Source organism: Haemaphysalis longicornis, unplaced genomic scaffold (genome assembly GCF_048455015.1).
Source record: "Haemaphysalis longicornis isolate Haplotype H1 unplaced genomic scaffold, Haemaphysalis longicornis Haplotype H1 scaffold_4, whole genome shotgun sequence".
Classification (NCBI taxonomy): Eukaryota; Metazoa; Arthropoda; class Arachnida; order Ixodida; family Ixodidae; genus Haemaphysalis; species Haemaphysalis longicornis.
The window spans coordinates 102,491,964-102,515,871 of NW_027526361.1; the positions used below are offsets into that span (position 1 = coordinate 102,491,964).

A 23,908-nucleotide genomic window follows, 5' to 3' on the forward strand; every position below is an offset into this window, starting at 1 on the left:
TGACCAATGTATAGCCTTTTGCTGGTCAAAGGAATTGTGTAGATTAGGTTTGAAACGCATTTCGTGTAGCGTTTTTCGTGTCTTTTTTCACACACTCTCTTTTTTCTTTTAGACATTATTGGGCACAGTTTTGCTAATTTACACAGGGCTGAAAAAAACATTTTTACATTGCACCGGCTGGCTACTTTTTTAATGTCATGCAACACTCTGTGGATGTAAGGCATGACGTGTGGATTGTTACGTTTGTCTTTTTGCTGTTCTTTTGTGCTAGATGCTTGCTTGGTTTTTTGAAAAAGTGATTCACAGACGCTACTGATGAAGAATGAAGTGTAACCTGCTAACTGAAGGCGTGACACTTGAGCTTCGAAGCTTTCAGAATTTGTGCTGGCATGACTGTTAGAAACAGCAGCGCAACAACAATTCATAACAATGCCCTTTTTGACCAGCTTTGAATGTGCGCTGTTGAATCGCCAGCATATGTAATTACTTGAAATGCTGAGGTTTAAATCTAAAAATTGTACACAGTTGTGTTGTGGAATTTTATGGGTAAAATTAAGTCCATTAGAGGCTGAAATAAAATGGACAATTTCTTAAGCCTGGTTTTGAAGGTCAGTGTAAGCAGTTGTTACAAGCATGAGATAATCATCTACATATCTTAGAACCTTCACCACCCACAAAGCTTTAAGCTGTCCTTCGAGGCGTTTATCAAATGATGCTATGTAGATATCAGAGAGAGCAGGAGCTATTGATGACCCTATGCATACGCCTGATTTTTGAACATAAAAATGATCTTGATGGATGACAACTGTAGACTGCAGGTAAAACTGCAGTCTACATCTTATTCTTAGTGGTTTTATGCCTTTTTGGCTTTGATTTTATTCCTTCATCTTTGATTTTAAGTGCAACACGTGCTTTTTTGTAGAAGACGTACACAGTCTAAGTAGTATCTGTTATCTGGCGCATACTGTTTTATTACGCCCTCTTATCGAATGGTTGTTTTGTTTGTGGTATTTGATTTGTGATTCTTGTTACGCCTTATCGGGTGGTGCAACTGGTGATAGGAAGGAGGGTGACACGAGTGGGGGTATTTATGTGTGTTGCTAGTTCATGCAAAATAAAGTTGGAAGTTGTGCTCGTCCTGTCCTCTCCCCTATTCGTCCTCATCTTTTGCGCAAACTTATTCCTCTGTACATCATGAACCAACTAGCCAGCAATCAAGTCCTACTTATGCCTAGCTGTTGGTATCTGCGAAACCTTGATCGCACCAACAGAAATAGAGTAGGGCTGAGGTCCACCATACGGCCATCTAAAGATGAACCAGCCAAAGAGACAGCCGTTTCATTGAGCCATAGGCCCCTGCGACCTGGGGCCCAAATGAGCCAAATGTAACGTAAATGGGGAGGCACACAGAAATTGAAGGTAGGAATGCGCAGATGTGAACGTGGTACAAACAGACAGGCAATCAATCAGAAATAACAGCAACATTTAAATATTGTGGAGGTAACCTTTTAAGGTCATAAATATCACAAAAAAAACTCAGCTTCGAATATAGCAGTGATGTGATTGGGCCGGGTCATTTTGGAGCAGCTTTTGGAGCAGCCAAAAGTAGGTTTCGTAGCAGAAAAATCGACTTTAGGAGCAGCAGAACGAGCATTAGGATTTGAGAAAGATTGCTAGAAGAGGAGCAAAACAACCGAGAAGATCCCCAAAAGCAGCATCCTGGGCACACAGAAATGTTTAAACAAGTAAAATGCTTCGGTGCAGAACAGTTTTTGCCGCACGTCTTTTAGCAGTGACTATGAAATGCGTCAAAACAAGCACCGAAAGAGATCGTGAGAGTGTGTACATTCCCTGCATGAGCCAACAGATCATGACAGAACTTGTTTTGTGTAAAAAATGACTATCGGGGTAGCATTCTAATTGGTAGGCAGCAGAACGTTTGGCAAAACCATAATGAATGAAACACAGTAACATAATGTGGACAGTTTGATGTACGTACAAAAGATTAGAACATTTTGAAGCAAAAAACGACTACATGGCAATAAAACACAACATGACTAGAGTAAGCAGAACATGTAATAAAAGAAAACAGGAAATTGTGCCAAACCCATGGTTCTCTGGTTAAATATACATGAAAGTAGAACTACCGTGACTGGCCAAAAGTTTTCTTTTGTGCCATTTGTCTAGTGCTGCCGCAATTCTTGTTTTGCCCTCAGCTAGAAAAGAGTGTCCACTTTCGACATCACTGAAGCTCTTAGACTTTACGCCGTGGCTAATTGCTGCACATTTGCCAGCATTTCTTTTGCGGTCTCCACTTCTCGCAGGAGCCTGACTCGGCCATGGTGACTAGGACCAGCCTTGGCTGGGTCAAGACACCACTGCTTAGCTGCCTCAGCTTCTTCAGCTGCAATGCGCTCTTGGTAGTTTTCGCTGGACGTTCGTACTGCTCTCAAAACCTCTGGTGTCAAGTGACTTGCATCTCTTTCAAAGTGCTTGAAGAACGAAACAGTGTCCCTGATGCCATTAACAATTTGTATCGTCAACGAAGCCCTTTCATTAAGGTGCCGGCAGTTCTCAATGAAGCCCCTTTCCACATCTGCATTTCTATGTAAAATGTGAAGCAATGTCTTCACTAGCAAGAGAGGGAATTCGGCATTGTTTTCAGCCTCCTTCCAATACTCGTCAATCTGTGTAGACAGATTTGATTCAACACGTTCGAGTTGGAAGAGCATGTATTCATCCATCCAAGTAAAGGCACTGCAGGATTTGATTACTTACGGCAGCCTGGTAGCTAGCACCCTAAAATGAGTGCAAGAGGACTTCTGTTCTTCAAACTGTGGGCTTAAGAAGCGTAGGCTCTGCAAAATGACATTGTCGAATCGCAGCCACGACAGAAGGTACTGAGTGCATTTTATGTTAAAGCTTCTAGCGCCCAATTAAAGCATCTGTTTCTCTCCGGGTTCCCAAGACGAAATTGCATGCTATGTGTCCTCTCCGACTTCTACTCTCACTTTCCAATTCGCAGGGGACTAGGTTTGCAACAACGGCAACTCTCTCGCTTTCTTCAAGCGGTAAGACGCTGTCTTCACGAAGTGTCCACCCAGCTTGTGAACAAGGCTCACCTATGATGATCATAGAGTAGGTGTACGAATGGCTAACTTATTTGCAACGAACACAAAAATATCAGTGAAAACTTCGACCACATTCTTCACGAAGAGTAGCTTTGCAAAGTTTTATCAGAAAAAGCTTTCCTGAAGCGCTCCTGTAGCATTCCTCCTGAACTCAGACAAGATCACTTTCTTCAAAGCTTGGAAGCTTACAGCTGGGCCCAAACTAAGCCATCTTGAACTTTCGTCCCTTTCCCCTTTCCCACTAAGCTACCCTTGCTACCCTCACCATCTCGACCCCTAGGAGCTAGTCAAGTGAACTCCTGCCAAGCTTTATTGCAAAGCAGATAGCAAAGCGTGAACTGCATGGCACGTTTTTACACACGTTCGTGCGTGTCGGCATTGCCCGCGCAATATTTTCACGCCCGCATCGACGATATCATGCCTGCGTCAGCTTCTACCTCAGTCAGAAACTGATTTCCGATGCGCGCGACAGTGGGAAGTGGGAGGAGCCTGCCGACTTGTCCCAATGGAGAGGCACGCACCTCATGGCGGAAGTTTTGAAGTGCTCAAGACAGCCGGCTGGCTCCGCCGCAGATGTTCAGGCTTACTACCCCCGCAGATATTGCATGGGCGCTTTCACTAGCGGCACGGATTATGTTTTATAGTACTGTCTTCGCCCACATTATCAGCTTCTTTACCGCACAAGCAACTTTATGTGTGCCTTGAGCGGCATTTTAAATAGCGGTTAGAAGCAGTTGCTCAAGATCCCCATACCACTTCGCGGCCGAAGCTGCTGCCATGTTGCCGCTGCCGGCCATGGCGCGCTCAGCGTGTGGGTGTTCATTGGCAGTGTCGGCGCGCCTGTGGTGTGCGTGGCGCATTTTTGCAAGCAGAAAACACTTAAGATTCCCTCCTCTTCAACGCTCATGGCGTAAAGAGGACTCCTCCCACCAGACATCGACGAAGCTCGGCGAAACGAGGAGTCGGCGCAAGATTGGTGCAGATTGCTTGAAATGAAGCAGGATTTACGTCTCGGTGCAGTTAGGTGCAATTGGCACAGCTATTACATCACTGATATAGGAGTAAAATCAGGTAAATGGTAAGAAAACGACCCATTAACTCTTTCGCTACCGTGCCTATCAAAATCGATCAATTTGATCGATACTTTGGGAGTGCCTTTTCATAGCGTTGCAGGCCTTTCTCGAACAAGTAAGGCTGTTGTTCGGAGTTAGATCAGAAAATTGCCTTTCAAAATCAGTTTTGTTTTCATTTTTGGAAAGGAAACGTGATTTTTGACAAGCTTTTGAATCACCTGGGTATGAAAAAGGGGCGTGGTCATCGCGCGTCACTGCTACCAACGAAGAATGCGTGCAACTCATAATTACTCTGCACCAGCGTTTATTTTTTGCTATCAGGGCGTGAATGGTGAACTAGCAAACGATGTTCAATTGTCAGGTTCGCGCTCTGACAGTAATAATCCCAGAAATCGACTGAAAATGTCAAGCAGTGCCTGGTTGCAAAGCTACTTTATGATTTTAGGTAGTTTTATTGTTCTAAGTTCTGTGGTAGTTCTACTTACCCCAGGACCATTCGCAAACAGTTTACAACAGTTTCGGTTTCGTTTCCGCATCACCCGCCGCGGTGGCTCAGTGGCTAAGGCGTTGCGCTGCTGAGCACGAGGTCGCGGGTTCGATTCCCGGCCGCGGCGGCCGCTTTTCTGATGGAGGCGAAAAGCAAAAACGCCCGTGTGTACGAGATTTCGGCGCACGTTAAAGATCCCCAGGTGGTCAAAATTAATCCGGAGCCCTCCACTGCGGCGCGCCTCATCGCCTGCGTTGCGTCGGCGCGTTAAACCCCACAATCAATCAAATCAAATCAATCATCGTTTCCGCATCGCGAAATTCATATTTAGCGCTACTACGCAGTTACCCAACTTCAAGGCTGCCTGCCATGGCACCTGGAGTGTCCGCGACTGATCCTCGAACAAAGCATGCCGCGCCTGATTTCCCCCCACCCTAACCCGATTTCTGCGATAAGAACTTCAGATGCAAGTCAAAAGATCACAGCTAGTCGCCAGATATCTGTTCCGCTGAGGACAGCGCTTCAAACCGGCCTTACACTGCCAACTGTTCGCCTTCTAGTTTCGTTTCCATGCCAGGGTAATATCCGGGTGTCTAATGTTGCTGCTTAGTTGAACTGCCTATTCGGGCGGAGTCTCCAATAAGTTTTTGTACTGTTTCATATAAAAATTTTAGGTGCCACTGCAATAGAGGAGGCTCGTTGTGCTGATCTTTTTCATTGCGCAACTGCTACTCGGCCAAAGATCGCAGGGCACGATTCTAGCTCATCGTACCTCATTTTTGCGAGCAAGGCTACAATTTAGAGTAAGAAGATGATAACAAAGCTCAGCTTTATGTTTTGAGAGATAACTGACCGTGAACGACAAGCATCAGCCAGGGCGTTCCGTTTTCAATTTCATGCATGTTGTTTTCCGCATCCCAAATATTGTCCCAAATATTGTGCTTGCTGTAAATGCAAAGTCAGTCATTGACAACATGTTTTTACATTATGTGTGGGCAAATTGGTTCCTCTGATAATGTCAAACCGCCAGATTTATTCCAGGGAACCACCCGAAATTGCACATTTTGAATTGGAGGTTGGGCTTCACCGCATGACTTGCGTGTTAACATTTTTTTTTATATCTGACAAACTGTTTCGCGCAAGTCGACATTTTTTCTAGAGCGTTTTGGAAATGTTTCCCTACAAAATGTATATTCTAATTTTTTTCTATTACCATTGGTTTGATATGCACAACTCCTTTTTTATCATTTTTTTCGACAACTTGACAAAAATTTTGATTTTGATAATTTTTTCACAACTATGATATATAAAAACCTTTAAAAAACTGGTGTTACTGGAAAGGCAGTTAAATATTCTGCATTTTGTGTTCCTGCAATTAGTGCCTAACCAATTTTTTAGCACGAAAAAACTGTTTTCTTGGACCCCTAAAAATTGGTCAGTTTTCCGGCAGTAGCGAAAGAGTTAAGCTGTGGGATGAAAATTCCAATGCCCACCTTCTCCGCACGTTGCGATGCATCTGTTGCCACTGCCACATGAGAGCGCAAGTTCTCCAGACACTCGTCAAGCAAACCCATTAGTATCCGCGTGAATAGCAGTTTGGCATTATTGGGAAATACGTTATCAAGGGACGTAGGAGCAGTTACGACTTTATAATTGCCAGAAGACTGACGTTGAGCAGTGAAAGCAAGCTTTGGGTATAAAGAGATTGAGGACGATTGTATCGAGGCCATGGAGAGTTGAAAAACAATGCTGGCTGAGCCACCATCAATGACAAATATTTGGTCAGATGAAACTCGAAGATTCTCATATATAGTCTGCACTGTTAGAAGTTTAATTTGAGACTCTAGACACGGCAAGCGAGCCTCTAAATACGGAATGTTATTTGCCACATATCGCGGAAGGCCGAGGCACAATCTTAGTGCTCTTCGCTCAAAAAGAATAGGAGGATGGAGGTTGCATGCTGCTGAACCCGAAAAAGAGGACACACCCAAATTCTAAAATGGGTCTTACATAGACACCAAAAATAAAGAGTAGGGTGCCCCTCCGCATGCCGATTTTTCTGTTACTAAATCTGCGCAACAATGCAAGAGCTCGTTCAGCTTTTGTTGAAATGTGGTTTATGTGTGGGCACCAATCAAGTGTACTGTCATAGATAATACCCAAATATTTCAAAGCTGTCACCTGAGGAATGATCTCCCGATAACTCAAACAAAGGTTAACAGGAGTGGATACTGGAAATACCAGGACTCCGCATGTGCCGATGTTGATGGGCCAATTCAAGCCTGTAATCCACCTCTCGAAAGAACCACGATATGCTTGTAACTCTTCATATAGATCATGAATATCCCACGCAGCAGAAAAGAAGGCTATGTCATTAGCATATACATAAGAGCAAATTTTTTGATTGATTAGAATAGAATTCAGCAATATATATAAAAAAATGGGAGAGAGAACTGATCCTTGTGGAACACCCCTTGTATGCTGTCGAGTCAATGAGTGAAAACCATTTTAGGAACAAAAGAACTGACGGCCTATTATGAAGGCCTATTAAAAATTGCTGTATCCAGGAAATGAAGTATTTGGGAAGACCGAAATCATTGAGTTTAGCAATCAGGATGCTATACTCCACGCTGTCATTTCCTTTGGCAATGTCCAGTGTGACCAGTGTGCAAACCTGTTTGCTTCTGCGGGAAAATTGAATTCTACTCTCCAAGTCAACGTGAGCTGACCAAATAAAGCAGCCTGGCTGAAAGCCGATTTGATGGAGACTAAGGATATTTTCTTAAGGAGGAATCGGAGTAAACGGCCATGTAAAATTCTCTCCACCAATTTGACCAAGTTGCTAGTCAGAGCGATTGGAAGAATGTTGTCCGGGACAGTTCCAAGACTGGGGTTTTTTAGCAGGGTAACAATTTTCGCAATTTTCCAATCTGCGGAAATTCATGATTTCTCTAACGAAGTATTGACAATATTTAACAGATCCTCAGGTGACTCCTGAAAGAGAAGCTTTATGCACGAGATAGAGATACCATTGGGTCCTGGAGAAGATGCCGGGAGGCGTATGATAACATAAACCATCTCTTCCATCATTACCACAGAAGAGCCTGAACCTGGGTCTATTTAAAGGAGCCATGAAGAAAAAATACAAGTTGGGTTTATTACAAAGACTGTTTAGTCCCGATAACAATGATGCCAATATCATCACAATCTTCGAACAAATAACAGAGACATTAACGAAAACGTGTGAAGCAGTCGCGACCCCCCAGCCAATTTCCCGCAACTTTTCTATGACGTCACGGAACCTTGTTCGTGCATTTGGCGGCTGCCTAGCTGACCTGTCGCGACGACATATGACTGGACGTCTGTAATAAGGCCTCTAGTTCCATTTGACCGCATCCCTTGAATGCTAATGTGCAGTTAATGTACTGAAAATTATGCTTTATTGTTGGCCCGTATGACATCATTCTTGCTCATAACACGTAACTGGTGCAAAATTTGAAAGTTTTTAAATACTTCTTGCTTTTTTTGTTTAAAAAAAACATCTTTTGTGGCTGTAATGAAGCTGAGTGACATACTGCATATTAGTTCTTTCAAATTAAATGAAGTTGTATTTTCTCTTCATGGCTCCTTTAAAGGAGCCATGAAGACAAAATACAAGTTTGTGTTATTCGAAAGATTTCGTGTTTTGTAGTGCCCCCAGCGCTTGTTCGAATGCAAACGCTGCTTTATTCACTGAGAAATTAATCAATTGATGTTAAAATTTTGATTTTCCCGCTAAATCGTGTGTTTTCGTAGCTGCAATGACATCACAGACCGCTCTGCAGCCTGGGATCCCTTGATTCGCGCGTCCGCCGTACAGGGTAGAGACACGTACACGCTGGGGCCGCCATTTTAGATCGCTCGCTCGCCGCCGAAGCAAGTCACTGTATCAAAATCGCGCTATAGGTATCGCCGCAACGTGGTTAACTGGCAAAGTTTGAATCAACTTACCTGTTTCGCGTTGCTGGGTCACGTGGGAAATGAAACGAACAACGCGCTGAGCACGTTGACCCAATCGCAGCGGCATTGACCGGTCAAAGGGCGTCTCCAACCTGTACGGCAGAGTTGGTATCGAGGTATTCACGCGTTTGTTTACGTTACTGAACCTAGATGGCGCCACCATACCATGTCGTGTCGTTTTCTGCCTTTTTTTTTTCGTTCTGGGAGAAAATCGTTTCGTGAAACATACTGCTCACTTAACAAATATGTTCACGTAAGACACCGTCGCGTCAATCAATTGGCCAGTGTCGTCTGAGACAACCCCAAAGCCCCGCAGTCCTGTGCAGCTAAACAAGAATAGTGCACGCAGTACCAACAGCAGTAGTACGCAGCGGTACTTCTATGTTTACATGTGCTTTCGTAACTTACACTTACCACCATCCTTACGCTTTAAAAAGAATGTGCCCTAAATTTAAGGCAAATAGCTCGTTCGGCAGTCTTATACTCTGCCTAATTTTCGTTTGCTTTTGCCGCCCTCCACCAATCGCAGAGCTGTCTCGTGTGACATCATAGGTTCTGTTGCTGGAAATGAGCTAGTGGTCGCATGGCCATTCCCTTTTTTCCTAATTATGTGGCTTATTCGACCGAAGTTTACGTTAAAAGTGGTGTCAGTATGATTCTAACGAGGCAATCTTTTGAATGAACCAAACTTGTGTTTTCTCTTCATTAAGGCCCAACCACATGCACGCGTAAAACCGACGTACTCGCGGAACGACGTACGCCTCCGGCGGCCGCTGCCTTTACGCCGGCCGACGATGTCGGAGAGGGCGAGTAACCACATATCGCCGCACTGCGCGCGTAAACCAATGCGCCGCGCAGTGTGGCTCGACTACTTCGGACTCAGCTTTGTGGCGAACAATTCAACTACATTTTAACTCAAATAAAGCAAATAATGCCTATTCTCACAAAAATATGCATATTCATTACAGAAACAATTAAAACAGTTCTTGGGACATTAAAAACGTTAAGGATTAGTATGCATACTTGGCAGGCACAAAACCCTTCCGCTACATTTGGCGTAAAACTGCCTTGCTCCATAGTTGCTCGTTGCTTCGCGTTTTGTCCGGTTGTTTGGTCACCGTATTTTACAAATTACTTCGTTTTATCGCATAATGAATAGTGAAGTTAGCTTATTTACTGTCTTCACTGTCTTGTTATGCGACCTGACCGCCGATAACATCACCACTAGAGGTGTACGTCAACACCGTACGTCCGAAAGTTTGCGTCAATGTCTGGCGCGCTCTGACTTGGGCGTAACAAGCGCATACCAATACATTACGCGTACGCCAGTTCCTTATGCGCTTACGCCGGTTTACGTCATTGCGCGAGTATGTCGGTTTTACGCGTGCGTGTGGTTGGGCCTTTAGAGTACCTATAACGGATGGAAAGGTTGCAGTAAACCTTTTTTGCAATACCTGAGAGATCTGTTCAAGGTAAATTAAAATTTTCTCTGGCTTCTCTACGACTGAAAAAGCTGTAGTTGAATTATCAGTACTTTTACGGTTGCGCAGCAGTGCAAACGGATGCCGTTTTTTTTTTTCTGAAAGCGCGAAAAAGCGACTTTTATGGAATTCATCCTTCCCCACAGATATAGTTTGGTGGAAATAGGAGAGTAGTATTTGAAATTCACCCAGTTATCAGGGCTTTGATTTTGTATAAATTTCTTCCATGCCGCCTTCCTTCGAAGATAATTCCTAGCACAGCCCTGATTTCCGCAAAGGGCTAATTCCATCTTTTTTGTTTCAAGAAACAATAAATTGCGAGATTTTTAATGAGTTTTTTAGTACGGTTGTTACCTCCAGAGCCCTCGCTTCCTCAAGATCCTTAGGTAGAGAGGAGAGGGATGAGTTTAGTTTTTGTTGCATTACCTGATAGTTTATTAAAGTGCACACTATACGATTTGGTGTGCTCGGGGAGACTGCTATATAAAAAACAATGGGCACATGGTGGCTACTCAAGGGGCAGTCGAAGGTACTCCACAAATAATCTGTCCTTTGCAAACATTAAATTTCAAACTGAATGCGTTTGACTCCCAAAGAATGTCGCATTGCCCGAGGTGAAGCAAACCAAGTTATTTTCCGCTGTCAAATCCAATAAACGGCAGCCACTCATGCCTGTTTTAAACCCCCAAATAAAATGGTGAGAATTAAAGTCTCCTGCAACTATGACGTTTTGCTCACAGGACGAAATGGCAAAATCAAGAGGATCGGTGGTAAGCACACCGTTAGGGAAATAAGCATTAACAAACGAGGACAGACACCCAGGGAGGAAGATATCAATGGCCATGAGTTCACAATCTGACTAGAGGTGCTGGAAGGACAACTTGGCTTTGTGGCAAAAGTTTAGTGATATAAGAATCAATAATCCACCACCTCTTGTCCTATCAAGATGAAACACACTAAAATTTGGCAGCATAAGGTTCTTGCCCTGAGAAAGCCAGGATTCTTGTAGAATAATAACATCTGGGCAATGAATGCAGACAAGACATTTTAGATCTGTGTGAGCTGCAGTTACTGAATGACAATTCCACTGAAGAATACACAGGGACATTAAGGGAGTTGATGGTAGACACAGGTGCCTCCAAAATGCTTTCTTTGAGTTTAACCTCGGATTGGCCCTTTTTTGCTTTTTTCAAACGCACTTCTGAAGGGGACGTGGGCGGTTGTGAGCTGGAAGGTGATCTCTTACTTTCAGGGCGTCTTGCCGACATTGCGGAGTTTTCAACTTCCATATCAAACTAATTATCTTGGTCAAGATCAGAGGAGGAGGGCTGACCTTGAGGAGCCACAGAGACAGGAGTCAAAACCTCAACAGTTGATGTCATAGCTGAAATCTGGCTTCCGTTGTTGGGAGCAGACTTCTGGAGTGCGGTTGCCGAAGGATTACTGGATGCGGACATGACAGTCTGGACTCCTGAAGTCTGGAGCACATGCTCTGTGGAAGTTGTGGATGCTGACTGCCAACACCCCGGCTGCTGGAAGGGAGACAAGGGTATATAAAGACAGAACCTGCGCCATTTTCTGTGTATGGGCCGACAACAAATTTGATACCTGTTCAGTTACGGACAACACCATTTGGCTGGAAACTTCAGGCAAGATTTATTTCAAAACAATAGCTATGACTTTTGCTAGCGAAGCTTCATTTGATGGGGTTTGATGGGCAACTGCTGCTGTGTACCCATAAGTCCTCTCTTTCCCTATCGCCATTGCTTCCTTACGAGAGCATCGATGTTTTTTGAGCACTTCCTGAACATTAATTTCTGATTTACGAGCCGGGCAATTTCAGTAGTCGGCTGGATGCGAAGATCCGCAAAGGCAGCACGAAAATTCAACAGCAGTACACTGGCTAGCCAAGCCCTCGCCCCCCCCAATGGACCTCTCCCTGTATGTAAACACCGCGACGTCACAAAGTGCACGTGCGCGACGGGTGGCGCCTTCTGGGGGTCGCAAAATGCGGCGGCGGTTGGCAGAACGCGCCTGCGCCGAGATGCCGGCCTGGCCGCGCGGCACCCGAAAGAAACGATGTGCCGTTGGTTCAGTCCGTTGTTGGCCGCCTACATTTCAGGTGGGGGGTCCAGCTATCCTAGCTGCGGCCGTCGCACCTCCATGTAGCTTTCTGCACCTACAACCTCCACAACACTTTCGTGTACCATACGGTCAACTGATGGGTGACGCTTTCGGATAATAAGTGCGCGACAGAATAGCCTAAATGGGTCATTCTGAAGGTTGGTGCTGTTGTGATGCGTTCCAAGAATGTTTTTTTAATTAAGATGCTATGTGTCTGGACACATACCAAGGAAAGCTCATTCATGGTTGTTTTCGAGGTCACGCGTTGCCTCAGGCAGCACATACGCTCCCTGTTCTTGGTCTGTTTGCGTCGCCCGGAGACAGTGGCGTACACACGATTTCATGTCAAGTAAAATAAACAGCAATGAAACAGAAACATAAAGAACAAAAGCCAAAAATTATTCCAATAAAAATATCGCGGCGATGTCGTGCTCTACGTGAGTGACCGATTCTTTTGTTACCTTTTCCCCAGCGAAATCGCGAAATGGCTCAACGTCATTGTGAGAGCGTGGCCTCCGCGATTTGCTGCCGGCGGCGCGCCGTTGCTCCGGCCGTCCCATTCGGCGCGGAAACAAAGGGAGCGGTGTAATTTTGCTAACTCCGACACACGCCGCGAGGCGGCGCCGTTAGCCTAAGGTTGAAGCGAGGCTCGTCTGGCCAACGCTGCCTGCGCTTTGAGTTGTAAATCAGCCTTCGTTGTCGCGTCTTCGGGATAGAAAACTTGAATATATGGTCTATGTGTTTTGACTCGATCCTACAAGTACAAAGTTGTTTAACGTACGTTGTTTAACACCTACGATTGGCTTTGTACGCAGCTTTAGTGGTCGTTTGCTTGAAAAGCGAATGGCGAGAAGGGTTCTGTCATTTCGGGCAGAGTGAATGCCAGCGTGCTGAATTCTTTTTTCGCTGTTACATCATTTTCGCGCGATATCGCTGCGCAAACATATGCTTTTTTGCCTTTTAAGTTGTTTCGAACGCTCTGAGTATCCATTGTGTGTGTGTGTGTGTGTGTGTGTGTGTGTGTGTGCGTGCGTGCGTGTGCGCGCGAAAACAGCGTAATACCAATAAGCTCTCGTATATTGTTTATAGGCAGGTGACTACGATAGTCAAATAATCTGTTAGGCTTCCACGGGTACGAATAAATCATATTTTTGCGTTTTATTTAATATGCTTAGGGGTTTCAAGTACCTACTGCAATCACGCTACCAAATTATTTGCCGTGAGTGAAAAAGTTATGATATTCCGCGATGCTTTTCATGTCGCTATCGACTCTACATATGTATTTTTTCGAACGACTGTTTCTGAATTTCCAGATTTGCTAATTTGTTGTCATGACATATTAAGGGCATTATTTTTTTCGGTGAGCAGTTAAGCTGATCACAAATATCTGTATGCAAAACATCGGCTGTAAGTAAGTTGTTCGGGATATTAGTGAATAAACACATCAAGTGGAGAACTATACCAATCGTAACTCGGGTAAAGATTTTTATTACAATACTTAGACCAGGTCCATTTATCGCAGACTGGAAGTACCTCTGTACGTTTGTATATGCAAGCATGCATGCCAATAAACGGCACCAGCACGTTTACCCTGCCTATTGCGGAGAAAATACCGACAGCCATTTGGACAGTATACACTTCAGATGCTGAAGTATACGACGTCTCTGTTAATAGTATCGCGGGAAAAGTTACGCCAAACGTTTCAAGTAGTGTTGCCATGTCATCTACTTCATCTGTCAAAGACCGCATGTTTAAAGGGAAAAAAAGGAAACGACATAGGGGGTATTTTCGTGTTTACTAATTGTTGGATTTCGGTCGGCTGAATTCCTATAATTTGGTTCTTGCTCTGAACGCACGGAATATGCGTTCCGTGCGTTCCAAACATCATGTACGAGATTTTCAGAAATAAAACCGGAAAACGTGTTTGGTTTTGGAACCATGGGTGACTACAAAAAAGAATACTGCTGTGCAATGAATTCACTTATGCATCACCCCGGGCATAGTCTACGTCAAAAATTCAAAGCACCGGTAACCCTAATGGCACCAGTAAGTACTTCTACCTTTCACCTGCATTGGTGTGCGGTAACTTTTTTATTAAACGTCGCACACAGGCTGCGAAGCCCGAGTTTTCGTCCTCCGCGCCAGGGAAAACGACCTTAGGCTACGCGCGCCGCGGTGCGGCAGAAAACGGCGAAACGGCCTCTTCGGAATTACGCTCTCTCCGGCCGATTGGAACGGCCGGAGCAACGGCGCGCCGCCGGCAGCCGATCGCGGAGGCCACGGTGAGAGTAACGTATCAGCCACACATGGTTAGTGCGTATCGCTTGCGACAGTGGCAGTGAAATAATTTTTGGTAGTCATTATTTCATGATAATTAAAGTTAGTGTACTTGCACGCCCGCTGCACAAGCCAGCGTCGGGAGGTCGCAACAAAAGAATACATTCACTAAGTCCGTTTGCCTAGGGCAAACAGATTTTTCGAGTAGTTTCGGGACGCGTGAGCGACCCATCTAGCGGCAAAGGCATGATGCTTAATGCATGTGAGCACGGCAAGCATCTCTGTTTTGCCACATCCTCAAGGCAAAATATAATTGATCAAGCAAAAATTTATTGCACTTACAAGCAATAAATTTCGTTCGTCTTGTACAGATTCCCCCATACGACCAAACTTGTCGTGGTCGATCTGGCAACAGGCGGCTATCGCGGATCGCTCGACGAAACATTTATGTCTTCGCGTCGGCTAAGAAGGTTACCCATGCATTGTCTTTTTAACACAGTACTCTACCCCGTCAAAACATGACAATTTTTCGCAGCAAGAAAATTACCCCCCCCCCCCCCCCCCGGCACTATTTCACTGGACCAAATATCTGCAGGTGCTGCGTGATAGCAGCCGGTTGACAAACAGCATCGTTTCATGGCACTAATCAGCACGGACTGCCAGTGTGGGCGGTGGGATGGCACATTGAAGCACAGCAGAAGTTCGCGAATGGAAACTGTTATGAGTAAGAGCAGACCCTGTCGCTGCTTTAGCTGCTAGCCGCTTCGGCGCATTGCGTGCATCCACAGTAACCGCCGAATTTACCTCTTTGGGGACGCGAAAGTGTCTGGTGCCACTGATTTTGCTTGCACGATTTACGTAGGCGGGAGCACGGCAGCCCACCAGCATCAAAAAAGCCAACACAAACAAAAAATTGGCCGCGTATCTGCTCCTTTCGTTGCAAATGTCGTCAAAAAACGATAGTCTTTGTAGACATTTGCCAAGGAAATGCCCCCCTTTGCTTTCCCGCTCACCTCTTATGCTGTTCCTGTACCGTCACGCTCATCCCAAGGTAAACACACTAAAGCTTTGCGCAAGGCGATTTTAATTTACCGCAATCCACTGCTACAGGCCGGGTTCCTCGACGCAAGCGCTGCAGTACGGTGAAGACGTGCGTGAATGGAGGCGGCCGACTACAATTAGAGAACCGCGTGGCAGTGCTCCACATGCGTTCCAAGGAGAACGTGGAACATAGCTAGTGGAACCTTTCGTTGCTGTTGCCGCGTGATTTTTCATATGCCGCCAGGAGGCAGCGGTTTTCTGCAGTAGATGTAGAATATCATTTGTTATAAAAAAACCAAGCATCCATGAATTTTTTAATAAAAGATATCCCTTGTGTACTAATTTCCTGTCTTATATTTGCATAATGTCTTCTTCTTATTCAACAAAGTTGATAAGTATGAACATATAAACCAAGCTTAGATGTTTCCATTTGGCTGTGAGTATATAGAACTATTGCGCAATATCAGTTTTACTTTGGCCGGGTGGCTGAATCGAGTTACAGACAGACAGACATACAGAGAGACCAAAATTTCTGGGTTTAAGTAGCCCAAGAAAGACTATCGTCTTTAAAACTCCCCTTTTGAGCGCGTCTAATGCAGCCTAAATGCATACGTGCCGCGCGCCGGTCCTAATGTTTTGCCAACCACGCTCCCGGCCACGCCCAGCACATGCGCTCGCCGTGACGTCATGGCCGCCGCATGACGTCGTACCCCGGGAGAGGTCCATTGCCACAGCTAATAGATGATTTGCACGACCCTGCATTGTGATCGAAACGCCAGCAGTTGCGGCATTGGCGATGAGGGGGAGATAAAAGGTTCAACACTGTAGACCAAAGGCCACACCTTGAATTCTGATGGGCATGAAGTACCAGCAAAAGTAGCCACACACATTCACTGGGGATGCGAGCGTTGTCAACCACACGGGAACAGCGGTAAACTGCGACTACACCAGCACCCAGGAATTGTTCTAGCAATTCACTTGGAGATATGTCCACGTCAACACCGCGGACAATTGCTTGGGTGCATGCAAGGTTGGATGGCACAAAAGGGCTCACCGGGAGCAACCCAAAATTCCTGCACGTTAGAAGGTCGGCCAAGCAGGCCTCGTCTGAGGATTTGCAGATGATTCCACCCTTTGCATTCGGTCTCACCTACTTCACGTTCTTGTAGTGCTCGCTTACCGCTTGAAGGTATTTTTAAATGGACTTGTTCTTTCAGCCTGATCGCCCCGCCATTCGTGGGGATCAAAGCCACCGGAACAGCCGTGACGCTATTCCGCAGGAAGAAGTCCAGAGGCACGTCCTGCGCCGAGAGACTGGCCGACCAGGGAGGGGTTCCCTGGCCGGGAGAAGAAAGAGACAAAGTAAACGCCTATCCGCTAACATGGGTATGAAACACAGTTGAAACTAAACAAGCAGCCACCCCGCAAATCGGCAAACCCCAACCAAAATCACCACATAGCGTAGAACAGCTGCACGCCCCACTCGATGCTGGCCGCCGAGCCAATAAAGCGGAGCTTGTCGCGCCAGTTGTTGTTGTTGTTGATCCTTTTCTAGTGGCACATACCGACGTGGGGGATTGGCCAAGAAACGGAGTGGCTTTTTGGGGCTAAAACACCCACCTCATGGCCCTATATAATCAGCCTGTAGGAATTGGGGAGACGGTTACCGAATTGTATAATAAGTCTAAGGAATGAATCAGTGAATGATGTAATTTTTGGGAGAAAAGGCTAAAAAATTTTGACCGAGTTAGCAGGACATGCGTCTGGTCTCTGATATGTACGCGTGAAGGGCCGCAATAATCCCTATATGACAAAACCCCAGGGATGTGGCCCCGAACGAAAGAAGCACGGGCATCGACAGAGGAAGGCCAATACGTTGAATTGTTGCGGCTAGATACCGTTTCCGAATGAAAGAAAAACCGCGGCAGTACAGGAAAAAGTGTTCAATTGTTTCAATTTCGCCGCAAGCAGCACGAAGATCGGAGGAGGTGAGAGCAGCGCGATGAAAATAAAAATTAAGCTGCGGTATTCTGCATCTGATGCTGGTTAAAGTGACCTCACACTGGCGAGACTCGCAAAATCTCACATTCCAAGTGTAAGCAAGGTGGGCATAGTCATCCAAGCCTGTGATAGTACCTCCCTGTGTCATCCCTAGTTGTAGATATCTGCGGAACCTTGCTCGCGCCAGGAGAAATGGGGTAGGGCTGAGGTCCACCGTAGGGCCATCTAAAGCTGAACCAGCCAATGAGTCAGCTGTTTCATTGAGCCATAGGTCCCTGTGCCCTGGGACCCAAATGTCGCGTAAATGGGGAGGCACAAGGCAGCTGAAGGTACGGATAAGTAATTAATTTTTTGGTGATGTTAGCGCGGTACAAACCGACAGGGAATCAGAAATAATAGCAACAATTAAATATTGTGGAGGTACTTTTATTAAGGCCATAACTATTGCAAAAAACTCAGCTTAGAATATACCAGTAAAATCAGGTAAACGACAAGAAAATGACCAATTAAGTTGTGGGCTGAAAATTACCACGCCCGCCCTCTCCGCACGTTGCGATGCATCCGTTGCCACTACCACATGTGAGCGCAAGTTCCCCAGATGCTCATCCAGCAAACCCATTAGTATCCGTGTGGATAGCAGTTTGGCGTTATGGGGGAATACGTTACTGAGGGACAGAGAAACAGGTACGACTTCAGGTAACATCGGAAGAATTTCCGGAAGACTGATGGTGAGAGGTGAAAGCAAGCTTTGGGCATACACACATTGAGGACGATTGTATCGAGGCCATGGATAGTTAAAAAACAATGCTGGCTGAGCCACCATCAATGACAAAGGTTTGCTCAAAAGAGACTCGAAGATTCCCATCATAGTCTGCACTGTTAAAAGTTTAAATCGAGACTCTAGACACGACGAGCGGGCTTCTAAATACAGAATGTTGTTTGCGACATATCGCGGCAGGCCGAGGCATAATCTCAGTGCTCGTCGCTCCAAAAGAATAAGAGGACGGAGTTTGTACGTTGCTGCACCCGAAAAGACGACACACCCAAATTTTAAAATGGGTCTTACATAACCACCGTATATAAAGAGTAGGGTGTCCCTCCACATGCCAATTTTTCTGTTGCTAACTCTACGCAACAATGCTAGAGCTCTTTCCCCTTTTGTCGAAATGTGGTTTATGTGCGGGCGCCAATCAAGCGTACTGTCATAGATAATACCCAAGTATTTCAGAGCAGTCACCTGAGGAATGTTCTTCTCGCGATAACTCAAACAAAGGTTAACAGGAGTGGATAATGTAAACACCAGGACCGCGCATTTAGCGACGTTAATGGACACATTCAAACCTGTAATCCACCTCTCGATAGAACCCAGATATGCCTGTAATTGTTCATATAGATCGTGAATATTCCACGCAGCAGAAAAGAAAGCTATGTCATCAGCATATACATAAGAGCAAACTGCCTGATTGATTGGAATAGAACTCAGCAATATATTAAAAAGGATAGGAGAAAGAACCGATCCTTGCAGAACACCCCTTGTTTGCTGTCGAGTCGATGAATGAAAACCATTTTTGGAACAAAAATATTGACGACCAATTAAAAATTGTTGTATCCAGGAGATGATGTATTTGGGAAGACCATAATCCTTGAGTTTGGCAATCAGGATGCTATACTCCACGCTGTCATATGCCTTGGCCACGTCCAGTGTGACCAGCGCGCAAACCTGCTTACATCTGCGGGAAAATTGTATTCTGCTCTCCAAGTCAACGTGAGCTGACCAAATAAATAGAGCAGCCTGGGCGGAAGCCGATTTGATGGGGACTAAGGATATTTTCTTTAGAGAGGAAGCGGAGTAAACGGCCATGTAAAATTCTCTCCACCAACTTGACCAAGTTGCTAGTCAGAGCAATTCGAAGAATGTTGTCTGGGATAGTTCCTAGACTAGGGTTTTTTAGCAGAGTAACAATTTTCGCAATTTTCCAATCTGCAGGGATCCATGATTTTTCTAAGGAAGTATTGACGATATTTAACAGATCCTCAGGCGACTCCTCAAAGAGGAGCTTTATACAGGCGGTAGAGATACCATCGGGCCCTGGAGAGGAGTCCGGGAGACGCATGATGACATCAGCCATCTCTTCCATCGTTACCGCGGAAAAGTCTGAACCTGGGTCTATTTCTAGTATAATAGAAGGAAGGGTTGCAGTAAACCTTTTTTGTAATTCCCTAGAGATCTGTTCGAGGTAATCTAAAGTTTCCTCCGGCTTCTCTACAACTGAAACAACTGTACTTGGATTACCAGTACTTTTACGGTTGCGCAGGAATGCAAACAACGCACGCCGGTTTTTCTTTTCTGAAAGCGCGGAAAAGCGACTTTTATGGAACTCCTCCTTCGCAACATATATAGTTCGGCGGAAAATGGCAGAGTAATATTTGAAATTCACCCAGTTATCAGGGCTTTGATTGTGAATAAATTTCTTCCATGCCGCCTTTCTACGACGATAATCCCTGGTGCAGTCCTGGTTCCACCAAGGACTGACTCCGTCTTTTTTAGTTGAAGAAACAATAAATTGTGAGTTTTTTAGTGAACTTTTTAGTACTGTTGTTACCTCCAGAGCCCTCGTTTCCGCAGGGTCCTTAGGTAGAGAGGAGAGGGCTGAGCGTAGTTTTTGTTGCATTACCTGATAATTTATTAAAGTGCGCACTACATGATTTGGTGCGCTCAGGGAGGCTGCTACATTAAAAACAATGGGTACATGGTCGCTACTCAAGGGGCAGTCAATGGTACTTCACGAAGAAATTAATCCGCCCTTTGCAAACGTTAAATCCAAAACTGAATGCGTTTGACCCCTAAATAATGTCGCATTGCCCGAGTTGAAGCAGACCAAGTTATTTTCTGCGGTCCAATCCAATAACCAGCAGTCGCTTATGTCTGTTTTGAAACCCCAACTAACATGATGGGAATTAAAGTCTCCTGCGACTATGACGTTTTGCTGACAGGACGACATGGCCAAATCAAGAGGATTGGTGGTAAGCACACCGGTAGGGGAATAAGCATTAAGTAACGAGAAGGGCACACACCCAGGGAGGAAGATATCAATGGCCATGAGTTCACACTCTGACGAGAAGTACTGGAAGGACAACTTGGCTTTGCGGCAAAAGTTTAACGATATGAGAATCAATAATCAACTACCTTTTGTTGTCCTGTCTAGACGAAACACACTAAAATTTGGAAGCATGAAGTGCTTGCCGTGAGATAGCCAGGATTCTTGTAGAATAATAACATCTGGGGAATGATTGTGGATAAGATATTTTAGATCCGCGTGGGCCGCTATTACTGATCGACAATTCCACTGAAGAATGCGTAGGGACATTAAGGGGAGTTGATGGCAGCCACAGCTGCCTCCAAAATGCTTTCTTTGAGTTTAATTTCGGATTGGCCCTTTTTTGCTTTTTTCGAACGCACTTCTGAAGGGGACGTGGGTGGTTGTGAGCTGGAAGGTGATCTCTTACTTTCAGGGCGTCTTGCCGACATTGCGGAGTTTTCAACTTCTATATCAAACTCATTATCTAGATCAAGATCGGAGCAGGATGGCTGACCTTGAGGGGCCGCCGAGACAGGCGTCGAAGCCTGAACAGTTGATGTCGTAGCTGAAATCTGCCTACCATCCTCGTTGGGAGCAGCCTGCTGGAGTGCGGTGGCCGATGGATGACTCGACTCGGACATGATTGTCTGAACTCTTGAAGTCTGGGGTACATGCTCTGTGGAAGTTTTGGATGCCGACTGCCAACACCCCGGCTGCTGGAAGGCAGACAAGGGTAACGACAGAACCTGCGCCAATTGCTGTGTATGTGCCGACAACAGATTTGATACGTAACCTGTTCAGTTACAGACAACACTAGTTGGCCGGAAATTTCTGGCAAGACTTCTTTCAAAGCAATACATATGGCTTTTGCTAGAGATGGTTCATTCGATGGGGTTTGACGAGCCACTGCCCCAGCGTACGCATAGGTTCTCTCTTTCACTATTGCCATTGCTTCCTTACGAGAGCATCGACGTTTTTATAGTACTTCGAGAACATTAATTTCTGATGCACGAGCCAGACAGTTTGAGTAGTCGGCTGGATGCGCAGATCCGCAAAGGCAGCACGAAGATTCAACAGCAGTACACTGGCTAGCCAAGTGCTCGCCCCCACAGTTGCCACAGCGGGTAGAGGATTTGCATGACCCTGTGTTGTGACCGAAACGCCAGCAGTTGCGGCATTGGCGAGGACGGGGCGATAGAGGCTCAACCCTGTACACCAAAGGCCACACCTTGATTTCTGACGGGCATGCAGTGTCAGCAAAAGTAGCTATCACAGACTCAGTTGGAATGCGAGTGTTGTCAACTGCGCGGGAGCATCGGTAAACTGCGACTACGCCAGCATCCAGGAATTGGTCTAGCAGTTCACTGGGAGAGATGTCCACATCAACACCGCGGACAATTCCTTTGGAGCATGCAAGGTGAGATGGCACAAAAGGGCTCACCGGGAAAGACCCAAAATTCGTGCACATAAGAAGGTCGGCCAAGCAGGCCTTGTCTGAGGATTTGCAGATGATTCCACCCTTTCCATACGGTCTCACCTCCTTCACGTTCTTGTAGTGCTCGCTTACCGCTTGAAGGTCTTTTTGAATTGTCTTGAAGTTTTTGAGCCGGATCGCCCCGCCATTCGTAGGGACCAAAGCCACCGGAATAGCCGTGACGCCATTCCGCAAGGAGTCCAGAGGCACGTCCTGCGTCGAGAGACTAGCCAACCAGGGAGTAGTTCCCTGGCCGGGAGACGAAAATGACATGATAAACTCCTATCCGCTGCCGCGGTTAGGGAACAGAGATAAAACTAAACAAGCAGCCACCCCGTAAATCGGAAAACCCCAACCAAAATCACCACTGAGCAAAGAGCAGCGTTCGATGGCAGAGCTGCGATGGAACGCATATCGCGCATCTCCAGGGACGTGAGCGCGTGAACCCCGGGACACGAGCGCGTGAACGTTCAGCCCGGCACATAGCGGTATGCAGCAAATTCAAAAATAAATCGGTAGATAGTTGTCAAACACGGCCAAAGCCTTGCAACCTTGCCAAAACAAACAATTAGGTGGGCGCCGCCATGATTGATGCCATCTTGATGCGACTTGCCTTGGCGACTGGGCAAAGCCGAATGCCACAAAGTAAATGTAAAGTTTTTGACGCACAAAAAAGCATGGTTTCCTATTATAACGCGCTGCCAGAAATATGGAATATTCCGGTAGTGCCAGTCACTCGCTGGCTCGATTTGTTTTGTTTTGTACTGATGCATTTTTTTGGAATTATTACGTATTTGCATAATCGTGGCATTCTGTTCTGACGCGTTTCGAGTAGAAACCATATTCGGTTTGAATGTTGGTATCATATATACGAAACCAACATCCCAACATCCCGAGGAAAGTCGTATCCCGATGATATCAACTATGGCGGCGCCCACTCGTTTGTTATGATCATCCTCCATGGTTATGATATATTTCTAGGGACCATTATAGTTCTGACAACTGTTTGACAACATATAGTTTCACGCTCATACGTAGTGACAACTCGCTCCAGATTTTTTGCGTGCGGCGTTTGCTGGTTGAGTACCATTGAAATGAAAAGTCGCTGGCTCGCGCAGCTTAATGCTGAAGATGCATGCTGTTTGTGAGAACAACGGCGTGCCATACTCGGCCGCCGCATTTCTCGCTTAATTTACTCACTATGAACGAGAAAACAACGAAGATAAATGAGAGCAGCTTGATTGAGGTTGAGGTCTGAACGCTTACGAACGAAGTTGTTTTCGCTCCCGGCGTTGTATGTGCCGACCGTATGGGTCGTTGGGTAAGCGCAAGTGACAGCCACAATGCACTGACCAGCGCATTTGCTGCCCAAGGTGTCGGTAAGCTGTGTCCATCATTTTTCACCTCAGTGTTCGCCGTTCGGCCTGGGACAGCGCGGCTGACACCCTCTAATGATCGTTCCAATCGCTGTGACCCACTTGCCTATGTTTTTGCCGCTAGCGTTTTTGCCCTTCGCTGAACAACGAGTCTAACATCGAGCGCGGTTGATTTTGACACCTAGGTTGCGAAATATGCACTGGTCTGGTCGTGCAGTTGTTACGCCTTATTACTGGTGATTTCTCCAGCGCCATTTCCGATCTAGCAGCACGAAAAAGCGACTATGGTACCTGTTTACCGTCAAGCTCCTCAAGACTGAATCCCATATTGAGCCGCTTGTTGCAATTGTCAGTTGTCAAAAGT

At 45.8% G+C, this 23,908-nt stretch overlaps 1 protein-coding gene across 1 annotated transcript in view; it reads right to left on the minus strand.

Moving 5' to 3' along the window:
• The window catches only part of LOC144179183 (uncharacterized), a 34,350-nt gene extending 11,795 nt beyond the window's left edge, over nucleotides 1-22,555 (minus strand). The window contains exons 1-2 of the mRNA XM_077707434.1: nucleotides 22,262-22,555; nucleotides 16,794-16,950 (exon numbers count right to left, since the gene is read on the minus strand). Of these exons, the coding sequence (XP_077563560.1) occupies nucleotides 16,794-16,950; nucleotides 22,262-22,441 (337 nt within the window). The 5' untranslated portion in view covers nucleotides 22,442-22,555. The remainder of the gene's footprint in view (nucleotides 1-16,793; nucleotides 16,951-22,261) is intronic.
• Between the last annotated feature and the right edge of the window lie 1,353 nt (nucleotides 22,556-23,908).